This window comes from Gadus morhua, chromosome 14 (genome assembly GCF_902167405.1).
Source record: "Gadus morhua chromosome 14, gadMor3.0, whole genome shotgun sequence".
In the NCBI taxonomy this organism is placed as follows: domain Eukaryota; kingdom Metazoa; phylum Chordata; class Actinopteri; order Gadiformes; family Gadidae; genus Gadus; species Gadus morhua.
Window position 1 is genome coordinate 6,373,741 of NC_044061.1, and position 12,021 is coordinate 6,385,761.

At 47.7% G+C, this 12,021-nt stretch overlaps 1 protein-coding gene across 6 annotated transcripts in view; it reads left to right on the top strand.

Moving 5' to 3' along the window:
• Positions 1-252: 252 nt before the first annotated feature.
• arnt2 (aryl-hydrocarbon receptor nuclear translocator 2) overlaps positions 253-12,021 on the top strand; it is a 56,227-nt gene continuing 44,458 nt past the window's right edge. Inside the window, exons 1-6 of one of the 6 annotated variants that reach the window (XM_030377168.1) lie at positions 253-538; positions 4,909-5,020; positions 8,269-8,316; positions 10,048-10,098; positions 10,976-10,999; positions 11,411-11,624. In XM_030377168.1, coding sequence (XP_030233028.1) covers positions 508-538; positions 4,909-5,020; positions 8,269-8,316; positions 10,048-10,098; positions 10,976-10,999; positions 11,411-11,624 — 480 coding nt within the window. In that variant the 5' untranslated portion in view covers positions 253-507. Of the gene's footprint in view, positions 539-3,217; positions 3,333-4,908; positions 5,021-8,268; positions 8,317-10,047; positions 10,099-10,975; positions 11,000-11,410; positions 11,625-12,021 lie in introns of those variants that run through there. The other 5 variants (XM_030377171.1, XM_030377169.1, XM_030377172.1 and 2 more) reach the window with 5 other exon arrangements.

Here is a 12,021-nt window from a genome sequence, read left to right on the forward strand (position 1 = left end):
AGACGGACATTCATAATTTATAATTAACAGTTATACACAATAATTATACGTCTATTAACCCGAAATTCTATGATCAATTATTAATCAGTGTCTTATTTTTCAGGTAAGTTTTATGATTACATTCCTCTATCCTAGGCCGCATCATATAGGTAACCTGAGTGTACACTGGGAGTTGCCTCCACAGTCAGTTAGAGACTGTTCAACTTTAATTAATTCAAGTAGCCTAAACTCTCGCGGTGCTACCATTCAGAAAGCCTGCATTTTTTTTTAACGCATCTAGAGAACGACATTTATGAAACACGCTCACTGGTTTCTTTCCTGAACATATCTATTCAATTGTTTGTGGATCGTGTGGGATTATTTCTACACGTGGAAGCGAAGGAGCGAGGACGGGAGCTTGTGTGCCGACCCCCGCTGCTGCTCCAGATAGTCTCTCCCGGCGCTCTCCAGCAGCCGTATTGTGCGTCATTTCATCGCTGCTGCGTTGTGTTTTTCTACCGAGGCAACATGGCAACTCCCGCTGCGGTCAACCCGTCGGGTAAGTAGCAACCCTAGTTTGTTTAAAAAAAACAACAACGCTAAACGGGAAGTTCGGGTGATGATAAGAAAGGAAAACGCATATTGTTTTTACAACGAATTAACGAGACGAGAAGTAGAGCCGCGCCAGGCCGCCGAAGCCTGCAGGCGAGCCGCCGCACACAGCATCCCCTTCCCCCACTGGCCCCCGCACAACACCGCTAGTCTTTATCCCCGCAACCCGGGGGATGGCGTCGAAATGACAAACGTACATGGGCTAAAAAATGTCTCGCCGGCTTTGACAGCCGTCGCTGAGTATTTCCTATGATCAGTATTTCTCGTGTCTTCCGCGTCTGCTCCGTGGTCGTCTAGTCGGTTCCGGGAAAGTGCTTTCTCCTCCGCGCTTTGATTCAGTCGAACCAGTCCACCCGTGGTACAAAGGGATTTCCACGCATAATCATTGCCCGTGCGATACATCGGATGTTATGCTTGCTGCCTGTTATCAGTGTTTACCGTCATGGTTTAAACCCCACTGCCTGGCAGGGTCCCTCTTTGCCTGTTGATTGGTTTGGGGTTTAGCCTGGGGGGGAGATCTCAGTGAGCCTGGAGCCCACTATGGGTGTCTGACTGCTGCGGGGCTCCAGCGGGGTTGTCACCCATTGAAGAGGGTTATTGTGTGTGTAAAGAGCAATAGCTCGTTTTTTTTTTCTAACCGATTACAGATTACAGTGCATCAATGTTAAGAATCAGGCTGATATTACGCTAAACAAACTCTTGTATACTGCATGTTATTTTTGACCTAACCTACTTGTAATGGTATTGTTGTCTTTTAGTGTTTCTGCAGAAGAACACTGAGTCACTATATACCTAATTGTAATGTCTTATGTGTAACAAGCTTCAATGGCCAACAGTGGATTCCGATTTTTGGATTGTCGTGTGTTGTTGGTTAACAAATGTGTTGTTCACCAGCTATTGCATGCTTTATTATGAATCAAAATAGGATGCACTCATTCATATGCACCATTACATTCACACTGTGGTAAAAGAGAATGCCCACTCACTCGCATATCAATGTATAAGCAAGCAGAGCGAATGAAGAAAGGATGTTGAAAGTCAAATTTCCAAACGGTAGACCACTAATTATTCTGGTGTGTAGAGGACACTCACAGGGCCTGGGGACCTCGTTGGAAAACAGGTCAACCTTTTCCTCTACTCTATCACCTCATTAGCTATGCAAATGAAGTGGAAATAAATAAAGAATTTCAGCGTTAATAGCACTGTGACTCCCGAGACATCAGGAGAACAATCATTGCATGGAAATGTCTCCCTCCTGCCAGATAATCGGAATGGCAAAATGAGACGACAACCACAAAGCTGCCCACGCCTTGGCCGTCTGCCTGCCATTAATACTAGTCTAGTTAGTTAGACGGCGCGATTTAAATTGTACTTTTGTCATCTTTTACAGCGATGGACATTTCAAGGAACGCCACAGCAGACTTATTGCCAAGAGTGTGTGTGTGTGTCTGTGTGATTTTGTGTGTGTGTTTATGTGTCTGTGTGTGTGTGTGTGTGTGTGTGTGTGGCAGATCGAGAGAGCCTGCTCCAGTCCCGAGCATGCCCAGCCCCACACATTGCTCCTCGCTCCGACACTGACACCATTAGGTCATTAGCTCGTAGCATTAAGTCAAGCTGCTGGCCTCCCTGTTAGCCACCCAGAGGACAGAGCTAGCCAGAGCTGATCTGGGATCAGCCCCACCGCCTCTCCTCACTCACGTGGGCGTTCAGGTCCAGTGCGATGGCAGGCGCTCGCACGATGTAGGAGCCAGTGTAGTGGTGGGAGAGAGTGGTGTCTTTGCGGGATTAGGGCGTAGTTCAAGCCTGCTGGGATACGATTGCTCTTTAAGCATCTGAACGAGATCCTAGGAAGGGCTCCAGGCTAGAGGAGGGTTGTGTTGGCAACCAAGCACAGAAATAATTATTAGCATTGATGGTATTAGCATTCAGAGTACTCCTTTTCATATTTTGCGGCGGCACTATGTCAATGTTATGGGGTTCCTGTCTTCTTGTAAAACTGGGTGTATCGTGACCCTAATCGTAGCAGTTCTAGTTTTAAAGAGTAACAGTTGTCATCGTGAATGCCTCTTCTCAAGAGGCATCCAACCTCTATGGAAAGGTTAACACCCTAGATGTGCCTGTGTTTAATTGTTTTATGGGAATCTGTATGAGCACGTCGCTGAAACACAGAGCAAGTCTGGTTGCAGCAAGTGTACTCTGTATTTGTTTATTGAAGCCTAAGGGTGCATACAGAAAGTCTGGTTCGAGCAAGTGTACTCGGAATAAGTGTATTGAACCCTTAGGGTTCACTACCTTCACATCAAACTACACAACACAGAATTGTGTTGAGTCGTGGTGAGTCATTCACTCTGTGTGGCTCATCTTTAGCTACAGGGAATTGATAATATGGGGTTGTTGTAAGTTCTTTCTGAGTGTAATTTGTTCTATCTGAGAACCCCTTTTTTATTTGGAGCCTCTAATAGAAGTGTTGACTGCAGTGTCCTATGGCTATTTACCTCTTTTAACAGTGACGGTTGGAAAAGGGAATTAGAAAAGGAAAAAGTGAAGTCTGGTACAGAGGAGGACCCAGTGAGGAGGCGGAATAATTCAGTTGGAGGAGCAAAAGCCAGGCGTACGATACAACCCTCAGCGAGCACGCACTGTTCAACTGGTGCACTGGCTGCCGGTCCGTCGAGAAGCTAGGCTTTACCCAGAGATACAGCGTTGCGGGGGGAGCGGGAGACACCAGTGCTCCATAAAGGGTGAGGTTCCTATTCCTATACCACGATGGCTTGGGCATGAGTGCATCGTCCATCGACCGGGACAGAAAGTTGTCTTTGGGAGCTAGGCTAGGTGCTGCGGAAGTGCCTGTCCCAGTCGTTAAGTTCGTCGATATGTCACCCTCATCTTTGTAGCATTCGGTAGGCTGGGTAGTTCCTAGTCGTAGTTGTTGTTTAAGTGCAAGCAGAATACATTTTCTAAGAACACAGATTTTACATAAAGTATTCGGTGATGGTTAGTTTGTAACAAGACTACAGCTTACATGTCATATTTGTATACTGTAATGATGTCATCCGCCGTGGACCTTTCCGCATATGAACACTGGAACTAAAACCCCAAAAAAGGGAGAAATGTTATTCGAAACAAAATAACACAACAACAAAGCTATTTACGCTCCACCTGCCGACATTTAACATTCAGTTCAACCCTGTGTGTGTGTGTGTGTGTGTGTGTGTGTGTGTGTGTGTGTGTGTGTGTGTGTGTGTGTGTGTGTGTGTGTGTGTGTGTGTGTGTGTGTGTGTGTGTGTGTGCGTGCGTGCGTGCGTGCGTGCGTGCGCGCGCGCGTCCTGTAGGGTGGTAAGGTGTAGCTGTGGGAATGCACACTGTATCAAATATTAACCGTGCTACGGGGAGTAGTGTGCCACACCAGAGGGTTTGTTTGGCCTATCCATTGCATCTGCCTGAGTGAGTGAGTGAATAAATGAATAGTTCACAGAGACAGCAGGGACAAATGGAAGGGAATTTGTGTAAGAGGGAGAGAGAGAGGCCGCTAGCAACGGGCCGGGGAGATAAAGAAACAGTGACTCAAAGGGGAGCGAAAAAGATGGAGGTTCATTTGGCACGCACTACAGTTCAGCCTCCTGCTAATGACCGCTTTCTCCAATCATTAAGCCGATGTTTAATCCAGCTGCGACGGTGCTTCTGCCAGCCTGCACCTCGGGCTGTTGTATATGGACCTGTGTTCTTTAGGGCTGCACGTCTGTTCTTATGCCTGTATGTCTGCGCTTTAAGGCTTTTTTTTTTTTTTTCTGTGCGGTTTAGGCCTGTTTATCTGTGTGGTTTAAGCCTGTTACATATCTTTGCTCTTTAGGCCTGTGTATATGCTGATTAAGGCCCTGTATATCTGTGCTTAGGCCTTTATATTAAGGCATGTATATCCGTGATTTAGCCTGTCTATCTCTGACGTTTAAGCCTGTATATCTGTGCTCTGTAGGCCTGTGTAGCTGTATGATTTAGGCCTGTGTATCCGTGTGGTTTGGGCCTGCATATTATCCGTCTGGTATTGGCTTGTACATCTTGTATATAGGCTTCAATTTAGAAATATATCTTAATGTATATATTCTTAATGTATGTATCTACATTAAGAAAACAGTTTTAAATAATAGTTCATTAATAACATAATCTAACGTAGTAACAAGTTTCACACTTTTGTCCTCTGCGCCTTTTGGTTGGGAAACCAAAATGGATTATTATGCTAACAGTGCGGCTACACAGCCGGCCACGGTGCAGTAGTCCTCGTGATGCTGACGCTGTGGTTGTTGTTGTTCCCCCTTCCAGAGATGGGCAGTGAGTTGCCAGGGTCCGTTGCGATGCCCGGGGCAGTGGGCGCGGGCCAGGTGAGGATGAGCGGGGCCGTGCCAGGCCGCGGCGGCAAGCGGAGATCAGGAGGGTGAGTATTGCATTAGAGTGTAGCGTGCTAGCTCGCTAGCTTGCTAGCCAGCACACACAAACACATAGAGCCATTTAGCGATCGCTTTTTATCGAAAGCAGTACCTACAACTGTCACTGTATCTGTTTGGGTTATGAGTCATTATTTGAACTATGAGTAACACACTGTAGTACGCTGTAGTAATGACTCAATGATGTATTTATATTCAATGTTGGCAGCTATTCAGATTTGTTCTTTCGTTTTATATGTAAACACAATGATAGGTTTATTAGTTGATGCCCCAATGCACAGACACAGCCCTCCCTGTCTGTATGCCTTTGTGCTGTTCTCCAAGCAGACTAATCTTGCGTGTAGACTGTACAAAATACAGTGCGATACTAAGCTAAGCCGAATAACAAATTGCTAAGCAAACATTATTAAATGTCAGACAACCGATACCGTTGCAATTGCGGTTTAACATATCAAACATCCTTGATCGAAGCGAACCACGTCACATTTACGATCGAAGGTTTTCCATCCTTTTTGGCAGTCATTCCCCTCAGTGCACACTTCAGTAAACTGAACCTTTATGTTTGCACTTGAACACAGACACAGAGTCGTGGCCCAGGCTTATGTGTCGAGGTGACAGGTTCTAGGAGACGTGGCTGCAGGGATATGTACCATCAACAACAAGACAACCTATAACATCCGGTCCAGATACCCCAGAGTCTCTCCAAAGGTTTAAAATCAGTCCTCTGTTGCAGACCGGCCACTTTTGGAATACATTTGTTATCGTCCCCTGAAACCTTGATCTTGGTAGAATACCAAGAGTAACCAATCAAGAAACCCTGCCCAGGCGCTGTAGCTCCGCCCCCCAGAAGTTCAGCCACAGCATTGGCAAACTTTTTTGTCCGAGATTGACTTCCATGTTTGTCTGGGAATAATCAAAGTATGCAGTGAATATAACAACTATAATAACTTGTGTACTTACTACTCTACTAAAGTACTATTACAGAGTAGTATGGGAAAAGGCCATCGAGCCCCCATTGCTACTGTAGACTATAGAGTCTCTGCGAGACCTAGCCCCATGGTACGAGCATGTCTTATGCGAACATAGATTGATGACACACACACACACACACACACACACACACACACACACACACACACACACACACACACACACACACACACACACACACACACACAGGGACACTGCTTGCCTTGCTCCCCACTGTTGAGCCGTGTGTGTGATCTATGTCTCGGTATGATGAAACCCCAGTCCCGTTTCCTCGGTGCTCGTTCATACTGACAGCTCCTGGTACCCCGCTATGAGCCCCACCCTGCGGCCCCAGGCCAGGCTGGCGAGCTTGGTGGGGTCTCCCAGCTGGGAGATGGTAAGGGCCAGGGGTTCCATCAAGGGGGAAAACCTCAGACAATGCAGCAAGTGTTCAATACGAAAAAAAAAAAAAAAAGATTACAAAAATTTGGAAGTTGAATGTATTCAATCAATAAAAGTGGCTATGTAGGTATTTTGCTAAATAATTGCTTTTATTTTGTAATTCACAGAACAAGTCAACACCACAAACCGCAAAACATCTCGAGAAATGCCCCAAAGGCCCATCGAAAGCCTGAGTTTTATAACGAGAGATAATGGCAGTGTGATATTACGTGCGTTGTGTGTCTCGTTTGCGGTGTGCACAGTTCACCCGGGCTCCATCCCCACCGCAATAAGACCGCACCGTCTCCCAACACTCTGTGTCTGCTTGCATCACTACAGATATCATCTTATGAATATCCGAATAATTAGCCCTGCGCCCTGGCAGATGGGAGAACAGGGAGCGATATACGGCCGCGTTCAGCACTCTGTCGGCCTGTTTAGCTGCGTGGACGCGCTCCTCGCCTCACACGGGGAAGCGTTGAGTCATTCTTTTGTCACGACCCGCTCTTGAAGGGCTTTATGCAATCTGGGATATTTGTTGCGTTTGGCTACGTCGTTTCGTCAACGCTTCTGTCGAGCGCCAGGCTTCAAGGGAACGGGGACACATGCTGGAATCGCGCCCTTGTGCGTGCGCGCGCACACGCATGCTGAAGACGCACGCATACACACCCACGCATGAACGCGTGCACACACGCACGCACACACACACCTAGGACAGTATTGTATATATGTTTCCTCTGCCGGAGGAAAGGCTAAGGGATGAGGGGATGAAGTCGTTGTCATGGCTACCGCGCCCGGATTGGTTCTGGAGGGCTCGGTTTATCTGGCGGTGTGGCCCACCGTAGCTGAGGGTCTCCTGCGGGGGGTCCCCCCCCGGCGCTCTTCACCGTAGTTCAGTTCACCGTAGCGCTGCGGGAAACGTCCCTCAGTTTTAATGGTCCTTAAGCACGCAATCGCTCACCGGAGGTCTTCGCCGGCATCATTTATTCATAGTCGTCTGCGGCGACGCAAATCAATTATAATGGGGACGACCTGCGACCCGAGCGCCAGCAGAAGATCCATGGCCTGAGACTGTCCGCCGTATGCATTAATGGGACACCGCCTCGCTTACACCGTGGCGCGTCGTCAGCATGCGCAAGAAGGCGCCACACAGCGCACGCTCAGTCCCGATTAAAACAAGGATTACAGATTCCGAATGTGGCTCTTCTCCGCGCATCTCCACACATCATGTCCCCCCCCCCCCCCCCATTAATAACCACCGCAAATAAATAAATAAAGGCCAGCGCCGCGGCAGTGATATTAGAGTCATTTCGCCGCCCTCCGGCCCCAGCTGGCTCACACTCGGGGCCCCTAAATTGGATGTGTCAGCTCCCGGCGACGGGCATTCCGCCCGTCACCGAGATGCAGCGGCTAAGCGGCGCGGCGCAGATGTCACATTCTAAAGCCTTCGCCGGTGTCTGTGAGGGTTTGGTGGGAGGTGAGGGGGGGCATGTACTGATTTGATGCAGGGGTACATCTATCTTGGGGTACGGGCGGGGTGATTGCGGCGGGAGGAACAGTGATCCGGGCAGATTGCCGGGGAGAGAGGCAAATAATAATACGCAGTGGCTCGGGGGTTGTGCTGGGGGTTGTGTGAAAACATGCGGGCGGCTGTGGGTGACAGTTGTAGTAGGTGTTCCTCTTTGGTATTTGCCTGTTCTTTGTCTAAGCTGAGGTGTGAACACACCCCGTCGGTGCTCACTCATAGTCTTAATGAGCTGCTCCCCCTCATCAAAGACACCGGTTCTGCTTCTGAGTCATGACGTGTTGCTCTCTGCTTGCTTCTCAGAATGGACTTTGACGAAGAGGATGGAGAGGGCCCTAGCAAATTTTCAAGGTGAGGAAGACGACGTGGAGGCTGCTCTCTATAAGATATTTTTTTATTTGTCACATATGCTGTTCTGTATAAGATGTGTTTTTACTTGTCACTTATTAGTCATTCATTTCAGGGCTGCAACGATTAGTCAATAGACAGAAACGTATATCGGTTAATGGTTGAAGCTATTTATCATGTTCAAATAACAAACATGGGTTATTATAGAAAGAATAGTTGCGCAATTATTGGCTGCTTGTCAGAATAAGCGAGGACATTTAAGAAATCCTTTTGGACTCTTAACTTGCAATGACATTTGCGACTATGAATAGCATTTCATAGATAAATTGATTGATATGAAATAATCATTGAAATATTCAACAGTGATCATAACTCTTTTATGCAGCCCTGTTGAATTCCTCTTTACAACAGCAGCTGCTTCATTGAGCAGCTGAGTTTTTATTTGTCGTGTGAATGACCCCCCTTTAATTGGTCCACGGTGGTTCGGTCCATCATAAAAAAGGATGCAGTCCATTTTTGCCTTTTGCTCTTTTAAGATAAGATAGGAAAAGATAACATCATAACTTAACTGATCCCCGGGCGGGGCATCAAATGAACAAACAAATGTACATCAAGTGCTTGGTTTGCCTTATGTCAAGTGTTTGGGTCACTGTATCACTGGGTCCTTTCTTTTCACTCTGTGCACTATTGTGTGAGAAGAAGCGTTCCATTGCGGCCATCTTCTCACACTCTGTTGATCCCCACTTGTTTCACTCCTTGTAATCTCTCTTGTAGTTGTATGCCCCATTATGTTCAAAGCCAATACACAATCACCCTTGTTCTGTCGAAAGGGGTGCAGCGTGGAGGGGAGACACTGACCTCTGCTGGGGATATCAGGAAGTGTAGCAACCCACTCCGCTGACAATAGAGTAGTCGAACTGCATAGTGGTTGTTTGGTGGTGGTTGTAGTTAAACCACATTATCGCTATGTTGTCACGTTATCTTGCAAGTTAAACAAATGCAGATGCAATTGTGCAATCGTTATATGCAATAGCAATTGGATTGACTACTGGTTTACCGTTGAATTGTGGAGAACTTTGTGGTCCCTCCCTCTATCACACTGGAAAGGAAAAACAGACAGACAGACAGACGCACGCACGCACACACACACACACACACACACACACACACACACACACACACACACACACACACACACACACACACACACACACACACACACACACACACACACACACACACACACACACACACACTAGGGCCATGAGATCTGACATGCCACAGGAGTGTGCTTACACAACTTTGGTAATGGCGTTCATCTCCCTCTAGAGCAGAGCTGCCGTTATTTTAATTTACCCAGCGCACTCATCGCACGGAATGCCTTTTTTTTATCGACCTTATTTCTTTTATTTGTCCAGCGTGCCTGTTTTATTTGAGCTCATCCATTACCGAGGAGGGGACACCCCCATGCGCCCGTTACTTTGTCTCACTGCTCCCCTGGCACTAGCCATGCCGAGGCGGCGGCTGCTGCTGCTGCTGCATGTAGCCGTCAGAAGGTTTAAACGGCCTCGAGCGTCGTCCACTGAGCCGCGGTTGCGTCGGGACCCGTGGCGAGGCGAGGTGGGTAAGCCACGGGTGCCGGACCTCAGCCCCATGTTGTGCGTACGCCCCGCAGCGTGTGTCGCTTGGTTACAGATGTGTTTCTCTCTTCCCTCTCTCTCTCTCTCTGCGCAGGTATGATGATGAGCAGGTTCCTGGTGGTGGTGATAAGGAGAGATATGCCAGGTAGGCCTAGCCCGCATGGGGGGGCCGGCAGTGGTCCTGCCCCCGGCTCAGGGACAGCGTCAGCACTAAGCTCCAACAGGCCGACACCACCACCTTCAGCACGCCCCTCCTCTAACACACGCACACACACACACACAGATAGACACACACACAGACACACACGCACACGCTGCCACTGCAAGACAAGCACTAACCCTTGACGACTGTCGACCCAGAGCGAAGAGGATAACTGTTTTGATGTGTGATTTTCTTTTTTGTTTGTGTCCAAAAGTTGTTATCTAAATCTGAATGGTTTTAAGGATTTTCTCCTTAATTTTGTTACCTCGACTGAAAGGTTCGCTTCTAGTTCAAGCCTTAATTCACGAATCACAGCAATGAACTGAAAAAACCTAACTTTGATGTGCATTTGTTAAGTTGTATACATTTAGACTAGATATTATGTATAAAGTTTGATGTGTTTTCATAAACGGGAAGCACACCGTGCGTGTCCTGTCAAGATACCCACCCCACAAGGTTTTCTTTTCCAATTCACGGCTGTCAATGGCAAAAACTAAACCTTATGTTCCGCCATAAAAAGTCATATGTATGAAAATGTCTTTCCCCGATGAAGGACATTTGAGAAACAGGATTACCAGGATGGTTAATATACTCTCATCCTGTCATTCTCCAGTTTTTCCACAATGCACACAGTAATGTTAACAAGCTTAAAGACAAAACCCCAACAATCACTAAGGCCACCTTTTAGTTTTTAACCACTGTTTAGTGCAGGCTTTCATTAAGAGGTGCTCTTGAATTGCATTTTTTAATAACACGCTGTATCAAAAGCACACCACGCAAGTACAACATTAATTGAATCAAATAATGTTTCTGCCCTTAGCTGCCGGAGCAAATCCTATCAAACGTAGGCTACAGTTTTTAATTTATACACTACAATGCTATATTTGGTCAATTAATGTTTATCTGGATTATACCTTTTTGCTTTTTAAATGCCTTTTCTACTACATTTTGAGCAAATTAAACCCAAGCCAAATAAAATGGGTACCAAGCCTTAGAGGTATGACCAAGAGACTTCTCCTATTCTATCTAGACTGTTCTATGTCTGCATACCCTTGGACCTTGTATAAAAATGCTATTGCATGCTTGCATCCGTGATAGTCCTTGGTAGGAAATAGGGTGTCAGACCATTGGCAGTACCATACCTGTAGAAAGTCTATGTTGTGTATGTGCACCCCATGTGTCACCCCGAGCCACCGCCACCCTCACCCCCATCCCGGTCCGACCCCGGTGCTCTAACACGCCCTCCCTGTTTCAGAGAGAACCACAGTGAGATCGAACGGCGCCGGCGCAACAAGATGACCCAGTACATCACGGAGCTGTCGGACATGGTGCCCACCTGCAGTGCCCTGGCCCGCAAGCCCGACAAGCTCACCATCCTGCGCATGGCCGTGTCCCACATGAAGTCCATGAGGGGCACGGGCAACACCTCCACCGACGGCGCCTACAAGCCCTCCTTCCTCACCGAGCAGGTGACCCACAGGCAGCCCCACACCCGCACTGACCGCGGCGTCCTGAACGGCGCGGTCGTTCAGAACGGCCTCGTCGTCCTGAACGACGCGGACGTTCAGAACGACACGGACGTTCTGAACGACCGTGTCGTTCTGAACGACCGCATCGTGCTGAAGGGCAACCGTCCGAAGCCAGTGTGGTGGTGTTTCGTGTAGCAGAGGGGATGTAAGGTCGATGGGGGGGGGGGTTGCTGTGTTTTATGACTACCCATTACCGAGAGCACTTAGCAGTTGGGTTCCCCTGGGGCTTTGGGCTTTTGAAGAAATATCTGCAGTGGTCGCCCGGGAGGACGTCAACCTTTCTGAGCTGTATGTTACATCCTCGGTTGTTATGAACAAACCGAAACGCCGATGCTAA